We start from the raw sequence: 17,523 nt of genomic DNA, 5'->3' as shown, positions 1-17,523 counted from the left end.
CACAGAAACTACTTTTTAACTCTTACCTATGTAAGTCACATCCACATAATGAGGATCAGAGACATTACTTCCCATTTCATTAGTTGCCCTCACAGTAATATTGTATATGGTCCAGAAAGAGGTGTGCTTTTTATCGAAGTAGCACGAATTGGGGCCTGCAGTTTTGTAATCTGGACATTCATAAACTTTTTCTTCTCTGAAATGAAAGAATCCCAGTGATTAGGTTACACAGACTAAAATACCTGATTTTGGGTACTAGTACTTCAGCATTATTTAGGGCTGCATCTGATTTTTCCCACCTGGCAATGTGAAGAAAATCAGAAAACTGCTTCCAGACTAAAGAGTAATTGGACAATCCCAGAGACTGTACTAAAGCATTTTCCCCACGAAGTAAGCACAAATCCTGAAGGATTTAGGCTGTTGCAGATGCAGCTGTGGGCTAGTACAGCACAGCTCTTCCTTCTCTGAAAGCCACAGCTCACTGCACAGCCCAGAGCTCTTAGATATTTCAGAGACTGAGTAGAAGTGTTTGCTGAAGTCTTCTAACCTATCTATTAAAAATTATGTATTTCCAAAGTTCATCTCACACTTACAGGAATTCTGCATATTACACTAATATGCTTTCAGAATTTATTTGGTCTTTCATCTCTTGATCATAAAAAAATAAGAATAAAAATAATCTACTATGTACTCTCCTTCACATCCATACTCAAGCTTCCCAAAGTCAGAGGGGGGGGTAGGAGAGAAATTTGAGTATGTAGTTTTTGTTTTCATGCTCCTCCTAGATGCATAATAACAGAAGAAAAAGTTGTGGATGTGGACCTCTTACTCTGCTATAGCTGGCTGGACCAATATCTGTCTTTTTACACTAAGAGTGGGCTCTCACTGACAGTTACAGAGTTTAGCATCTATTTAGGTAATTGCAAAGTAGAGCAGTACTACGTGAATCAAAAAGGACCAAAAAAGGTTCACAAGGCTTATTGACTCTTTCTTTAAAACGAATGTTTAGCACTTTATCTGAGTTCCAAGGAAAGATTTCTACAGAAACCAGGAGGCAATCATGCCTTATGAATACTAGTGCAAAACAAGCCTTATCAGAAGATAAAAGTTTTAGTATCTGCTGATTTTGGAAAGTTTTATTTCTAAGACTGTGTGGTTGAAGAGTTTTAGGACTGTGCAGTTGTACTGTTTACTAACATGCTGTTGATGAGCAATGAAAAGACAGAATTCACAGTAATTATATACCTGCCTTTATAGAGAGACTAAGATTTAATATTTCAATCTTAGACATGTTGCTGTTTACTGTGATACCATAACATGCCACTGGACAAAACCAGGGACTACAGAAAATGGCATCTCCCAAAATAAGAAACCAATGAGGATTGATTTTCCAGGTCCTTCACACAAAACACTGAGTAACTGTACAGCACTTATTACCCCTCTTTGCTGTAAAGTAAAGTGTGTTTGGTCAAGAGTCCTCCATCTGAAGCAGGTTTCCACCAACAAGTAAATGTTTCTTTTTCAGGAGAACGGCACTTTATTATTATGGGCTTTTCAGGAGGTAACTGTTCTGTAAGAGATAAAGGAATGAACTAATTAGTAAGTTTAATCCATTAGGTCCATCTTGAATTTGTAAAACAATGTCAAGCAGAGAACAGGGAAACAGAAAAACAGGAACAGGAAAAAAGAAAAACTTGTTTCGTAGTGGCACAGGAAAGGACATACCATTTGCTGCTTAGGGCAACAACTTGCTACTTTCACCTGGATTCAGAATTCTCTCTCACTGTAGCTGCACTGAAGAAGTTTTAGTTTTCTGCCTGTGGCTTTCTTCTGACCCAAAATCTCATAAGGAATGTTGAAATACGGTCATAGCAGGCTCTATAAAATTATTTAAAATACACTCTACTATCCAATCTATTTTCTATGGTGTTCTGGTCTCAACTAGCATAATTTCTTTCCAGTTACTGGTATAGTACTGTGGTTTAGATACCGTATGAGAATAATTTTCATAATAAAGGGATATTTTGTCACTAACTCATGTTTATCCTAAACCAAGGACCTTTTTGTGTCTCCTGCACTGTCCGTGAAGAGTTACAAAACAGAAAAAGAAGGTTGGGAGTGACTATAGGCAGGACAGGTGACCTGACCCAGCGGACACTCCACTCCATGGAACATCATCTCCAGCATAAAACTTGGGAGTTATCCAGGACCAGTGCCCATCAGGATTCAGAAATGGAGTCTGGCACTGATCAAGAGTTGGTGAGCAAACATATAGTCCAGAATTTTTTTTCTGTTTTTTATCATCATCATCATCATCATCATCATCAATCATCATCACCGCCTACAATTATTATTATTATTATTACATTTTACTTTGTTTTCAATTATTGAACTGTTCTTACCCCAACCCACAGATTTTACCTTTGATTCTTCCCCTTATTCCACCATGGTGACATATGCCTGAGCAGCTGTGCACTGGTTTGTTGCCAGCTGGGCTTAAACCACCACATACAAAACCAATTTTTTCTCCAAAATATGTGTTTTAAGATTATTCTGTTTGTTTGAAAGGTATCCTGTCATTTTCTTTTGATTTTAGGTAAAAAAGGAAGAATGTAAATGTATGTGTATTTGTTGGTGTTCTTGCCAGTAATTTTCCTCTGAAGTACTCAAAATATACAAAGAAGCAGCTCTCGTATTTCACTGCAATGTTTTTATGTTCTGTACTCAGACTACTTGCATGATTGCTCCTGAGCAAGTTTTTATAATTTCAAGAAAGCACTTAAGTACTAGGCAGAGAAAAATGCTTAAATTTTGAATAGGATGATGCTCATCAAAACCCTAAAGTGATTGAAACTTTTGTAGTTAAGTATTTTTGGCAAAAATATTCCTATTACATCAATAATATATATTTTCTACTACGTACAGCAGAGACATTGATTTTCCAAATTTCTAATTGCCTAAGGCAGATCTGAAAATGGGACATTTAAAAACTATTTTTCTATTAACAGTACTTCAACAATATCCATGTCAAATAATGAAAAATACAACTAGTAACTGAAGAAGTTTTGAGACAACTAGACTAAAGTGTCTGGCAACAAGATATGATGTCATACATATTTAGTGTGTCTACTCAAATACAGTAAGACTCAGATAGTGACTTCCATGTGATAGTATCTCTAAGTGCCATCAGTGCTTTCAGTCCAGGCTCTTATACAAAAAGCATTACCTGAGATTTATAGCTACAGACAAAATCAACATGGTTTTTAAATAAAGGGACAGGGACAATAAATTATTTAGGCACACCTGTATCAGAAGTGACTTCCTAGTAAATCCCACATTGTTTATCATAGCTAATTTCAACAGAGGATCCTGACCAGATCAACAAGATTAACAAAGCAATTACACAGAAAGTATGGTAAAATGCACGGAGCACTACAAAGTACCCATGTGGGAGGCCAGGTTTTCAGGACTGGCATTTAGGAACCTTCACAGCATTGAACCTGCTACACTTTAAAACCAATGAACGAGCAGCAACCATCCACTCACCTTTGGGGATCTGAATGCTTCTTTCTGAGCTCCACTCACTCCATTCTCCAAGGTCTAGCATGCAACGCACCTGAACAATGTACTTCACCCCAGCTTTCAGGCTGCTCACCTCATAGTATGTCTGCATTCCTACAGATACTGTCTGTAAAAGAAAATGGACTGGGAAAACAATAAAGAATTGGACCACTTCAACGAATAAACCATGAAGGAACAGGCATGAGTTACTGACTTCTGAAAGTCAGGGATTTAAGCTGGGTATTTATAGGATATCAATTACGAAGAACCAAAAGTAGTGATTTAGCAGAAAAAAATTACTGCTGATTCTGATATTCAAGAAAATATTGAAATGTAGACTTCCTAATACGCCATCAGATCCATAATGTAAGGAGCGTTACAATTAGTCCAGCCCACATATAAACCCCCATTGAAATCCTTCTCAGTGGCTTTAAGTGACTTTCTCAGACCCTTCTAATTTCTCCTCAGAACTATTTCAAAATGCATAGCATTCTCCATCATTAAGGCATCAACAATCTAGGCAGCATTTAGCACACGTGATTTAAGTTTAAGAATGACATTTTGCCCTGAAAGCTCAGCTGTAGCAGTGCTGAAGCTGATTCCTAGAAATATGGCAACAGGTGGGGAATGTCAATGGAAATGGTTAAATGTGAGTAGGCCACAACAGAATTTCTGAGGGGCAGGTTGCCTCCAACTGATCATGTTGAAGAGGATGATGATAACTGGGTTTTGTCATACATAACATTAGATGATTATGTAAATATACTGAATTTCACAGTCTCTACAGACCACTCCAGTATTTTTCTTTCTTTAATCAGATCTGGTTACAATAATTTTTCTATTCTTACATGTTTATAGGACCAATTAAACTGAGACAAGAGAATTCACTGAATAGAGCATTTATAAAATAAATATATTCTTTCCTTACCTCCCACTCTTCCTTTTCCTCAGGCTTTAAGCGTAGCTCATAGTGATATGCATGTGAATTAGAGCTGGAATCAGCTAATGGGGGTGGAGACCATTTTGCCCAAAGGTATGACAGGTTAGCAGATGTGTTTGTTTCTAGAGAGAGGTTCACAGGAGCATCTGGCTGAACTGTATAAATGAATGAAAAGTGTGATATTTAATTTTCTCTCAGAAAAAAACCCCTCCTTTATAGTTTTGTATGTCATCATATTATTTTCAGATATTTCAGCACTGTAAAAGAAAAATAAAGAAGCCTTTTATTTTTCCTTTTTCCTCAATGAGTTGAACTAGCTCCTGATTTCCAACAGTAGCAGCAAATCTTAAACTTTACTCTGAATTTGTCAGGCTAAGGAAATACAAATGATAATTTTATAAGGCCACTCCTGCAAAACTAGAATGCCAGCTATTTCCTGGCTAGAAAAACTAAGTATATTATAATTAAAATGGTATATTATGTGTTTCAGAAAGTAGAATGGAGTCAGGCATATAAAGTACTAGAAAAAGCCTGCATAATGCTCAGGCAGTTACTTTTACCATTCCAAGACTGCAATGCCAGCAGTTAAAAAGATTTTTACATTTGAAGTATTTGGTAGCTTAACCTAATTTGAAAATTTTATAATCTACATTGAGTCTAATTAAAATACTGCAGACAACGAGAAAGTGAAGCAAATTTTTCAGCTAAAGTTAAAATTTTTACATATTCATGCATGAAATTCCTACAATCAAGTATGTAGTTACTTAATTTAGAATTAAAATGCAGTTTTCACATATATTTAACATGCATATTTTAGATTATCTGTAAATAAACACTTCTCAATAGCAAGTTTCACCTCATGAGGAAAGCAATCTTTCACCACTACCTGATCTGGGACTAAAAACTGCACACATCTCCAACTAGTTTGTTTTCCATTTCATTCTTTGATTTTACCTATGGAAGTTACATCCACATGCTGGGGATCTGAGCTGTTACTTCCAATCTCATTTGTTGCCATTACGGTGATAATATATGTTGTCCAGGGATTAGTGTGGTTTTTATCAAAGTAGCAGGAATTTGGACCTGATGTTAGGTAGTCTGGACATTCATAGATTTTTTCTTCACTGAAACAAAATGATTTAAAAATTTAGGAAATGAAACAAAGCAGATAATATTCTAGTAATGGACTAGGTTCAGCAGAGAAATCTGAAATGTTTGTGTGTGTGTATATATATATATATATATATATATATATATATATATATATAAAAATTTAAATAAATGAATATATATGTACTATATTTTAATAAGATATATATCTATAATTCCATCTCTTGGAAACATTTGGTATGTGTTGAATGACATTACCATAAATGCTTCGTTTACATTTTTACTGCAGTTGTTTTGAGGAATGCTTTCTCCCCTTTGTTTATACATAGGAATAAATCAACAAAAGAACAGAAACAGAAATTTCCAGAGACAAAACAAAGAAACTTTAACAATACTTATAAGCAAGTAAGAGGAAAATGAAAAATATTTACTTCAATTAGATAAGTTGCTAAATATCTCTTTGCATATCAACCCTAGAAATTAAACTTATGGGCCTTATGGCAGAGAGCTCTTTTACTGATTAGTTTTTTTTCAGCAAGTCAGATAATCATTTAGATTGGAAAAGACCTCTAAGCTTGTCAAGTCAAGCTCTGACCACCTTGTCAACCAGAACACAGCACCAGGCGCCATGTCCAGTCATTTCTTGAACACCTCCAGAAATGGTGACTGCCCACCTCCCTGGGCAGCCCATTCCAATGCCTACCCATCCTTTCAGTGAAGAAATTCTTCCTGAGGTGTAACCTGAACCTCCTCGAGTGCAGTTTGAGGCTGTTTCCTCTTGTCTTATCACTATGTCCTGAGAAAAGAGACTGACCCACACATGAGGACAGCCTCCTTTCAGGGAGTTGTAGAGTGATAAGGTGATCCCTGAGCCTCCTTTCCTCCAGGATAAACACCCACAGATCCCTCACCCGCTTCTTACTCATGCTCCAGACCCTTCCCCAGTTCTGTTGCCCTTTTCTGGTCATGTTCCAGCACCTCAATGTCTTTCTTGCAGTGAGGGGTCCAGAACTGCACGCAGGGTTTGGGTGTGACCTCACCAGTGCCTAGGACCGGGGGAAATCCCTGTCTCGGTCTGGACACATTATTGCTGACACAGGCTGGGTGCCACTGGCCTTGGCCACCTGGGTACACACTGGCTCATGTTCATCCCCAGGTCCTTCTCTGCTGAGCCACAATCCAGCCTCTCTACCCCAGACCGGAGCTGCACGAGGTTGTTGTGACCAAGGACAGGACCTGGCACTTGGCCGGGCTGCACCTCACAGCACCGGCCTCCATGCAAACCCCTCTGCAGAGCCTTCCTGGCCTCCTACAGATCAGCACTCCTGCCCAACATGGTGTCATCTGCAAACTGGCTGAGGGTCTTCTCAGTCCTCTCATCCAGATCATCAATAAAGATATGAAACAGGACAGACCCCAGCCCTGATCCCTTAAGGACACCCCTAGTGACCAGCTGCAGGTGGATGCAGCACGGCTCACCATCGCTCCCTAGGCCCAGCCATCAGCCAGTTCTTAACACAGCTGAGTGCTCCTGTCCAAGCCTTGGGCTGCCAGATTTTCCAAGAGAATTCTGTGGGAGACATTATCAAAGGTTTTGGTGAAGTTCAGGCAGACTACATCCACAGCCTCTCCTGACAAGGTCACCTGCTCACAAAAGGAGATCAAGCAGGACCTGCCATTCCTAATTCCTCGGTAGCTGGGCTTGATTCCTTGGTTGTCCTGTATGTGCCGTGTGGTTGCAGTCAAGACAACCTGTTCCACAACCTTCCTGATGTCAATTTATTTGCTTTTTAACATGATCATTATCACAACTATCTCAAAAAAATAAAAGAAAAAAAAATTACTTCCTGGTCAATTACTATTGCCTTTACATGGGTCTTTGGATTATTTAGGAGAGAGATTGTTTCGTGCTCAAAGCTGGCCTAGGTGATGTACTCACAGCCTCAGGTGAGAAGAAATATACAAATCCAAAGCATCAGCTGATGTGGCGTGAGAATGAACATTAATTCCACTACTATGATTTATGTATCATCAATAATAAAGTTTCCTAGTTTTCAGGCAGTTTTGTCACAGTTCACAAAGAAAAAATGGGAGAAAGGCAATTGTGGCCCAGGTCTAAAATGCCTGGCGGAGCCTGGATTCAGCAGATTTAATAAATGGATAAGCACTCCTATTCTTCCCTTAGTAAAATGGTTCTGGGCAGTGACAGGTATGAATTAAAATGTTAATTTAACTTTTTGACCAAGACTGAAACATCTGGGCTTTCATAAAATAAAAGCTTCCAAATCATTGTTCTGTAACTTCATTAAAGACTGCCTCTTTTTCTGCTCAATGATTTGGAATGTTTAAATGTAGCAGGGATTTCTGAGACTTTATCTTACCTATTCTGAATCTCCCTGGATTTATAAAAAAAACTTAGTATCTGAGCCTCCCTGCTTACTTGTCCCTGTTCAAAGACCGTTTTTAGGAAAACAGTACAAAGTTAAACAAAGATGGACCGGTTACTAAAGTTGCCAAAAATATATGCTTCATTCCTGGGCAGGATGAGGGAGTGATAATTTCCAAAATATTAACTTTTGAAATTTCACTGCATTTTGGGAACCACTGACCACAAAACCAACAGGAGAAAAAATGACCATAGTCCACAAAGGGGTTTAAGTGTGCACGGTAATGGACAAGCTCCTTGGCAGGGCCCCAGCAGCCCTCACTGTCCCTGCTCAGCCCCTCCATGGGGACCTGGGTCCCAGGTCCCCAGTTCAGCTGGTCTCCAGCTCCACACAGCCCTGCCTTTCCCAGTCACAGTCCCCTGAGCCAGTGCAACCCATGAGCTGATGTCCCAGCCCAGCCTGGCCTCAGCCTGCCCCAGTCCCCAAGGAGTGAGCCCCAGTGCCCAGGGCTGGGCTGCCCCGCTCCTGCCCTGCTCCATGGCTGGGGTGATGGGAGATCTGCTGCCCTGTGGTGCCCTTATGCTTCAGTGCTCAGAGGAGACCCCATTCAGCTGAAAGCTATGTGTTTCCCAAAAAGATGGGCAAACGCGCCTTTGTTTCCAGGCACATCTTCAGACAAGCAGGATTTTTGGTAGATGAGTTTAGGAGGGACAGGCTGAAGATTTGAGGCTGTTAGTGGTCATGTTTTCTTCCAAAAAGGGAAGCCATGGATCTTATGCAGCCCCTGTTGTCTATCTAAGGTTAAAATGGATTCATAAAAACAACTTTACAAATGATTGTTGTCGTTCTCTTGGTCTGTCATAACCATCACTTGATCACTCTCAGAGGACATATGCACTACTTGTTACCTGTCCTTGCTGTAGAACAGGGTGTAATTGTTAGGGAGTCCTCCATCTGAGCCAGGCTTCCACCAACATGAAAAGGTTTCCTTTTCTAGAGAACGACATCTTATTATCTGAGGTTTTCCAGGGTATGATTGACCTAGGAAAGTGCAAAAATCCAACTAGTTAAATTAGGAGTGGGCTTTTGGATGCTAATGTTGAATGATAAAAGTCAACTAAGCATTCCTTTTTTGAAGACAATAAAATTACATGAAATTGTGGACTAAACTGAGCAAATAACTCTGGGAAAAGGATCAATATTCTCAAAAAAATATATACACTTAACCTCAAACTTCTAAAATAGCTAGTAGAATGATTTTGCTTTTTAAAATGAACATTTATTTTGTATCTAAACTTGAAATGGTATATTTATGTCAAAATTAAACTATGAAGATGGAAAATAAATATATGAGCTTTAGGGTTTGTCCCCATAAACATTAAAATTTTGTATCTTCAGATAATTTTAAGATTAAATTTCAATTTTGCAACAGAACAAAAATTCCATTCTTTATGCATATTTGGGGTAAATTCTAGGTCAGAAAATTCTAAAAAGAAGGAAATCAATGGGCTAGATAGAATTTTTTGGGTACTGGAAACCTGAATGTGTTCATTTATTGTTCAAACATTCCCTATTAATGCAAATACATTTAAGAATATTTCTTGTTAAGACTACTTCTCATTAACTTACACCAAGAATACAGATGATACATTTACATTCATTTTAAAACAACAAGCGTGTGACCTTTTAACCTAAGCTTATCTTTATTTCATTAAAGTTCCATGTAATTATCTCAAATATGTAAATATTCATATGCTAATTCCCAAGGAGGTGATGGGCATAAAGTGAATATAATGTTTCAGTATTGCCACCAAACAATCCTTAAATTAATCACATAAAAAGAAAAGACAACTCCAGCCATTTTCAAAATTGCCATACCAAACTTCAGGGATGCGTTCCAGCGGTGGTCAGGATAGACAGGGTAAAGCCTCAGACTTTTCTAAAGAAAGTGTCTTAAGGAAAAAACCAAGTGTTTCAGGAAGTCTTGTACTTACCAGCCAGACCTACTGTAGTCAGAGCAAGCTGCAAAATAATTTGAACTGATGAAATGAATCTCTGTTTCATGATGCCTGCCTCTCCTCAGGAGGAAGTATCAGATCAAGGGCTCACTGAAAAACACGCCATCATGCAAGAGTCAGGAACAATGCTCAGCATGTAATACATATCGCATAACTGGATCAAAGTCCTTTTTTGAATTGCAGGTAATTGATTCTTGTTCTCTCTCAAAAGCGTGAGGCAACAGCAACAGTTCCACTTTGGAAGCTGAAAAACAGAGTCTCAGAGAAGCAGGTTGGCCTTCCCAGAGATCTTTGAATGATTAGCAGTGCTTGGATTACAATTTCTTAGCGTTAACAAATCTTGCATATTTCTTGGCATCTTGTGGTACTGGGTTCTTATCTTAGAGTTCTAACTTCTAGATTAATTAATTAAACTGAGAAAGCAGCCTTTTAGCAACAAAAATATACTTTTACCCCTACTGACGCAAACAGGAGGTCAACATGAAATCTGAAAGTCCTGAAAACAGAAGGCAAATAGAAAAGGTCCAACATTCATTTACAAGTTTATGATTTGTGATCCAATCTCAAAACTTCTCAATATTTAGGACTGTCAGTGTTGACTTCAGGATCCCTCGAGCTGAAGAATGTTACTCTTTCAGTGGAACCAACCAATGTTTTTTACTGTATTTGATTTTGTAGTAAATTTCAGCTGAAATACAGATTTGCAAGTGGTCACCCGCTGGGACCAAGACCCAGTTCCTGCCGTGGGCTCACACCACTAGATGTCCTCAGAATTCAGGTTACAACTCTGGGTGCGCTGGAGTCCCTGTTGCTGCTAAATCTGTCTGCTTAGCCTGAAGAAACGACAAAGCAAACCTCCTGCTTCTCCCACCAGGACACTCCCTGCTTGGAGATGACTGCAGTCAGCTGTTGGATTCTCGGTAGCCAACCTCAGCCTTCGAAACTAAAGAAGAACATTTTACTGCCTAAATAGGGAGCTCCTTATCTCAGCTTTCCCCTCCTACCCCTAGCACATTCACAGGTACATGTATGCTTGCAACCCATTCTGTGCAGCACAGCATGGGAACCTGTGCCCTTGGTGAGGAAAAATCCTTCGTGGTTCATCAGATGACTAATTTTTCAGTATGAAATTAATTTTTTACATCAAGAAACTATAATACATCATCACACAAATGTTTTTCAAGTGCAAGGCCAAGTGAAGTATCAGTTAATGCAGCTTAGTCAAAAACATGTTTACTGTGGACAATGTGGAAGACAACAACAGTTGGCTACAATCCCATATGCCACTTCTGAATATCTAGGCATGTTTCAGGCGTGTAACTGAGCTACAGGCTGGAAAATTGCATCTGGGTTAGTTTTAAACTCACTCAGAGCATTTTGTGCATATAAAGACAGAGAAGAGAGAACCACTTTAATATAAATTCCAGTTTGGTGTAAACACATGCAGTTTTTAATACTGTAAACAAATGACAGACACAAACATTAGTGTTTAATGTCAGAAAATACCCCAAAATAATTATATAGCCCAATTTTTATGGGGCTATATAATGAGGAACCAGATGACTGGACTCATAAAAGGCACATTTTTCTCAGGTGAAGGGGGAAATTATGAAACTACAAACAGTAAGTATTTCAAGTACCTTTGACAGTATTTACAATATTTTATTACTTCTAAAAATAGTTGGAACATTTGCAAAACAATGCACTTTAAAGCTAAGAGTAATATGGATACTACCATGATTTTTTTTTTTTTTTACTTTTATATATGTATCTTTCTATGTGAAGAATTGACAAAGAGAAACTGATTACACTGGCTGAAAGAATGATTTTTTTTTTTAATACAACAAAAGAGAGGCATCATCAAAAAGGATCTTTATTAGAGCATTCTTCAAGGAAAACGGGATGATTTTGTAAAGTGAAGACCTAAAGAACCAAATTAATAGTGAGAGGAAGAAACTAATGCATTAAGGAAAAAGTATTTTTCCTCTGGAGCTTTCGAAAATGAGATAATTGTGAACCATGTGGCTGTGCAAAAAACCAAGAGGGACATAGGGAAGGAATATGCACCTACCAGTGTCAAAGACTAAGTTCTGTCTACAGTTCTGGTAACCTACACTTGGGAAAAAAGAACCAAACAGATTTTAGAACACAGCCATGAACATTACATAGAGACTGTCTCATGATGGTGATATAAAGAATTGGCTTTGTACTCCATGCAAGTGTGGTTGTCATCTGCAAACATAAGCCAAAATAAGCATCAAAAGAGGGAAAATAAGAATGTGTAAAGTAAGAATGTTTCCGCGGTTGCTTGCTATTCAGTATTTGTGACTCAAATGGGGCTTAGAAGGCTTCTGGAGAGATGTCTTGGTTTTTTGAAAATACTTGCTTAATAAAAAGGTACTACTCACTTTGTCATAACTGTAACTAAAGTGCATCTTCCCTATATATGAAATGAACATGTTTTCATGAAAGGGTTATTAGTGTTATTGAAGGTGCTATGAGGTAGTGTCTCTCTTTTAGGACTGAATGCATTCTTTCACAAGGGATGCAGTGGACATTGATTTGCCACAATGTGATCCACAACCAAGGGTTGAGTAACTGATATTTAAAAGATCATATGCTTCCTTTTGAAAGTCTTGATTTAATTCCAACCAAGTTACTGCATTCTGACATTCAGCTGTTAGATAGTATTCAACAGCTGTGCATCACATGCCAAAATGCAGTGCTCCTTGGTGGAAATGGAAACTATGACCGGTGTTTTAGAATGCACAGAAGAATTAGATATTCCTGTAAAATAATTCTGCCCTGGAATAATAATATAATGAAATTGTAGGTTTGAAAACTGTTCTGACAATGCTACTGGATGAAGATGAAAGCTAAACACCAGTACTTAAATCAGGTGCCATGAAGCAGAGTTGAGAGAACTATGTCCTCATCCTAACTGACTTTTAGTTCTTGCATTCTTTTATTTCTTTCTTTCCTGGCTCTGCTGATGGATAAATTTCTTGAGACTGGCAGAGAATTCTTTACTCAGTTCTGCACAGATGGAAAAATTTTATATTTGCAATGTTTTCAGGCTTGCAGGAACAGGAACAACTGTGTATCAGCCACTGGCAATGACATTATGTGCAACACAATTTCTGCTTCTGTGGCTAAAGAAATCAAAAGCCAAAAGTACTTTACCAATCTCTACTGAAAAAGTCTGGCATTTCTATTAGTCATGATTATAAACAATGTTCATCTTTCAGGCCTGGGGGAAGACAGTTTAAGGAGCCCTCAAAACACCATAGTTCATTACCATTTGAAAGGCAGCACTACAGCTGTATGAAACAAAATATAAAAAAGGAACTCAATAAAGCAAGAATGTGAGTCTGTTAGACCATCTAGAACATTCAGCTTTACTGTGGACATGGCAGGAGTCTGCCCTCTCACACAGAGATCACAAATGCCAACAGGAATACATGTTCCTAGCAATGGCCAGAGCATCATGGACAGATGGGTTTCTGATTGATGGTGACGGTTTGGATTACATTGCAAATTAAAAGCTGTAGATGTGTAGTGTGACCAGAGCTCTGTTTTCCGTCTCTGAATGAGCCCTAATTGGATGTCTCTGAATCCCTCAGGCACCAAGCACTGCCTTCAGGGTGATGTACAGTCTCCAGAGAAGATAAAGGGCTGAAGCATGTCTATGATCTGAATTTCTTGTGACTTATTCCACCTGGCAACTTTAAGCACATAGGTTGTGTGGTGGACTTTGTGAGGAAGCCTAGTACCTGGTACTGGCTATGAACCTAGATATTCAGTTAATCTATTGGGATTTGGGACTTCATTTTTCTACATTGCAGAAAATGGGAGCACTGGTAAGAACTTTTAGATTTCACCTGAAAAGCCTATATACAGCCTTATAATACATTTTTCCCGAAATTTCTCTCATAAGTCACTCCATTACAACCCTTGGCAGTCCTTCCTTTGGTTATCAGTCAAGATGTGATAATGAACAAAACAAATTGCCTCACCCATGGAGACATGTTTCTCAGTCTGAAAGACTTGAGTCAATTTTGAAAAAGGAAAATCACCAACCCCCAGATTCTTGAAAATAGTTTAGACCCTTACATTTCCATCACGGTATTTACACTCTTAATTCCTATTGATTTTACAGAACAGAGTCTGAAATTTTCTTAAGAAAGTCAAGAGAAGAAGAAATTACCATTATCCCTACTTTGCAGATGAGGAACCAAGGTAAAGAACGCCCAACAGACTCATAGTAGAAGTGTAACAAAAGCTAAAATCTGATCATTTTCTAACACTTTTCTTTTCTTTTCTAAATACCACCTCTACTGCCTTTGTTTTCCCTCAAAAACAAAGCTAATGTTTTCGCTAACAGTAGTAATCTTTCTCTACCAGTCTCACATTTCCTGAATATTCAATTTTCTTCCCTGGTGGTTTGTAGGTTTAGCCATAATTTCAGGATTTATTTTTACAGCAGTCTCTTACAGAAAAGAAAATCATAAGTTCTAAAGAATAAAATTTTATAGACTGAAAGCTAGAACTTACATTAGACCTTGAAATATGATGTGCATTCATCTCTATCAACTATCAAGCCCAACTCCACAATCACTATCTTCATATAGTAATTTTAGATATTTTTGATATATAGCATAGTCATAAAGTATAAAACTCAATATTCTACCTAGGGGATTCATGTATGTGAGGAAGATTTTTATGCCTGTCTTTCACGAATATCAGATTACTTGAAAAGCTGAAAAACAAAAACTCCATGAATAATATATTTCTGAAAGCATCACTACTTTATTTCTAAAACATAAAGAGAAAAAACACCACTCTGTATTAGCTATTGTAAATACTGACACTCTAAGTAAATACACTTAAACATTGAGAGTGATAGAGACAGTGGTAAAATACTGTACATGCTTTCCTTTATCTATTTCAAACAAAATTTTGTAGCAATGAGCTTGGGATGCAGTTTAAATTTAATCATAGACTGTAGGCTAGACTACTTGTTTGAAGGCTAATCAACATCTGCATAGGCCAGGACAGAGTCATATAGAAGCTGAGAGGGCTGGGGGAGGAACTCTAGCAGTCTCATCAGTGAAAATCAGGTGCAGGGAATGAGCTACACCTGACTACCAAAGCACAGTCAGATCATTGTCCTTGTGTGTAGCCCAACAAACAAATCTTCTTTTCCACTGAATCATTGATTGAAGGAGGCAGAACACTAGGGACACAGTGGAAGGAAGGTTTTAGTGAGAAAAGGAAAGATTCAAAGTGGACTCGGGAGAGACAAGAATGGGAAATAAGGGTAATAAGCAGTTCAGTTCAGTGTAAATTTGTGGCTTGTCAGACTGAAATGTGTGCCTGATCATTGCAGTCTACCCTATAATCTCATTATACCCTATTTCTATCTCCTGTCTGGATGGGTTGCTATGAGTGGTGCCTTTGGATGCCAGTGAGCTCTCAACTGGATTAGCCAATGAAGAAAGACTGGATTGCAAATCTCCAGGTTCAAATGCAGATCCCACACAGCTGGGGAGAGCAAGAAGATCCGGGACCAGCTGCTAGGTCAGCTAAACATCCACAAGTGATTATGTGATCTGTACTGGGGTGATCCATTTCTTTATGTGCAAATGTACACACATATATGTATATCTACACGTCAGGGCATTGCTGATGTGTGTGGCCCCTGCGTGCGTTTTGTGTCCATGTACCCACCCACTGGAAGCAGCTGCTCAGCTTTGCTATAGGCAGAAACTGAGGTTAGGGACCTACAGCAGCCTCACATCTATGGGGCTGCCTGATTGAGCTGACTCTAGCATACCAACATGCAATGTTTTACCAAAAAACCCATACTTTGTTTAATAACCTGCTCTCTGCCATTCACTTCAAATACAATATTTTGTGAAGAAAGAAATTAGACAGGCAACTTATCTGCCGGAGCAATAAAAACTACTTATACATTAGGTAACTATGAAAACACTAGCTTCATCATTGTTTTTCTAACAAAATCTGTCTGTAAACAATTTGAAACAAAATAGAGTATTTTCTAACTAACAACAAGAGTGGTCTGTATCTCCCAGAGACCAGGTGGGAAGACATATTACTCAATTACCAGGGTATTCTTTTGTTTGGCTCCATTTCACTAAAGCTAATGAGAGCAATAAAAATAGAATTAGGTTATTTGGCAACTAGACATTGTGCTACTACAGAGGAGCAGATTTAATTGAGGGTGATAAATGGGGATTTTTTATGTGCATATTTAAAAAGGCATCAATAATATGCAGCTGAATATGGCAGAAATAAATGTGTGCAGTTACTCAGCCATGGCATAAGGTGAAATGTAGTTTAAAGACAGAGCTCAATGAATGGTTCCTGCTTTAGAGAGGACTCAAGAGTGCACCTGCTGGGAACACTGACTCAAGACTGGCTAAACAGAATCTTCTACTACTTTGTACTACATCAAAACATACAATTCTATCCTTCCAGAAAATTTTATTCTGCTTCCATTACTTCCCTTGTCAGGAAGTGGAATTATGAACTAGTGGCATGTCCCTACATGTGACTGACATAAAATGTGTTTTTACCAAATTTGCTACAGTGCTGCAAGTGCAGGCTTCACTGTTCACTAACTGGAAAGGATCATGATAGAGTAAACCTTAACTTTCTGCTGTAACCAGACCAATGACTCTCATCCAAGTATTTCTACATCAAACAACCATTATTCAAATCATATTTATAATGAAACTCCTGAGAACAGAGACAGAATCTGGCTGTCTCAGGTACCGTACAAAGAAGAGTTCCTGCTCTTAAGAACTGAAAATATAAGTAGCCAATTAATAATACAGCATGGAAAAAAGGGATCTAAAAAGCAGGTCAAACTTGCATATTTTTGGGTTGAGATGAAAGATTATTTTATTGGTAATACATTGTCAAAATATCCCATAAACTGGAAACTGCCTATGAATCATCAGTTTTAGAAAATTGTTTTTGGAGTGTCACAAATTCTTTTTCAACCAAAGTCAATGAATGAAAATTTTCAAAATTCCGAAAGGAACAAATTCATCAAATCACATAAAGCATTTTATTTTGCAGTTTTCCAGTAGCATATTTTCTGAAATCTAATCAAATATTTGTAGGTTTTCCAATTTTCCAATAAAATCATGTTATCATGAAAAATTCCTGATAATTTTTAATTGTACACCGAATTCCAATGAGTAATGCAATGGCATGAAAATCTTGCTATTTTGACATTTCTGGGGGAAAATGCTGGTGTAGAGGTGAGGAGGTTTTATGCAGAGAAAAAAATTAGGAAAACTTTAGCAAAAACAAAGGAACATGACTTTGGCTAGTAAAGGGAACACAGCAAAGGACATAAGTGTCCACAAGAGAGGTTAGTGGGAATAAGACAATGGGGAATAAAACAGAAGTGGGAAAGAAGAAATAATATGCTGGGACCAGGCAAGAAGGTCAGATGAACCTGTAATTTTGAATG

The 17,523-nt window shown here is 38.1% G+C and overlaps 1 protein-coding gene across 4 annotated transcripts in view; it reads right to left on the bottom strand.

The window, feature by feature from the left end:
- The window catches only part of PRLR (prolactin receptor), a 133,936-nt gene that overhangs the window by 13,433 nt on the left and 102,980 nt on the right, over window positions 1-17,523 (bottom strand). For 2 of the 4 annotated variants that reach the window (XM_059836670.1, XM_059836672.1), the window contains 7 exons: window positions 9,993-10,106; window positions 8,907-9,039; window positions 5,456-5,625; window positions 4,490-4,656; window positions 3,547-3,688; window positions 1,438-1,570; window positions 27-196 (listed from right to left, as the gene is read on the bottom strand). In XM_059836670.1, the coding sequence (XP_059692653.1) occupies window positions 27-196; window positions 1,438-1,570; window positions 3,547-3,688; window positions 4,490-4,656; window positions 5,456-5,625; window positions 8,907-9,039; window positions 9,993-10,062 (985 nt within the window). In that variant the 5' untranslated portion in view covers window positions 10,063-10,106. Of the gene's footprint in view, window positions 1-26; window positions 197-1,437; window positions 1,571-3,546; window positions 3,706-4,489; window positions 4,657-5,455; window positions 5,626-8,906; window positions 9,040-9,992; window positions 10,107-17,523 lie in introns of those variants that run through there. The other 2 variants (XM_059836673.1, XM_059836674.1) reach the window with 2 other exon arrangements.

The sequence above is a fragment of the Haemorhous mexicanus genome, chromosome Z (assembly GCF_027477595.1).
Source record: "Haemorhous mexicanus isolate bHaeMex1 chromosome Z, bHaeMex1.pri, whole genome shotgun sequence".
In the NCBI taxonomy this organism is placed as follows: domain Eukaryota; kingdom Metazoa; phylum Chordata; class Aves; order Passeriformes; family Fringillidae; genus Haemorhous; species Haemorhous mexicanus.
Note: the sequence above shows the minus strand (reverse complement) of the source record. Positions and strands in the feature narration are given on the sequence as shown.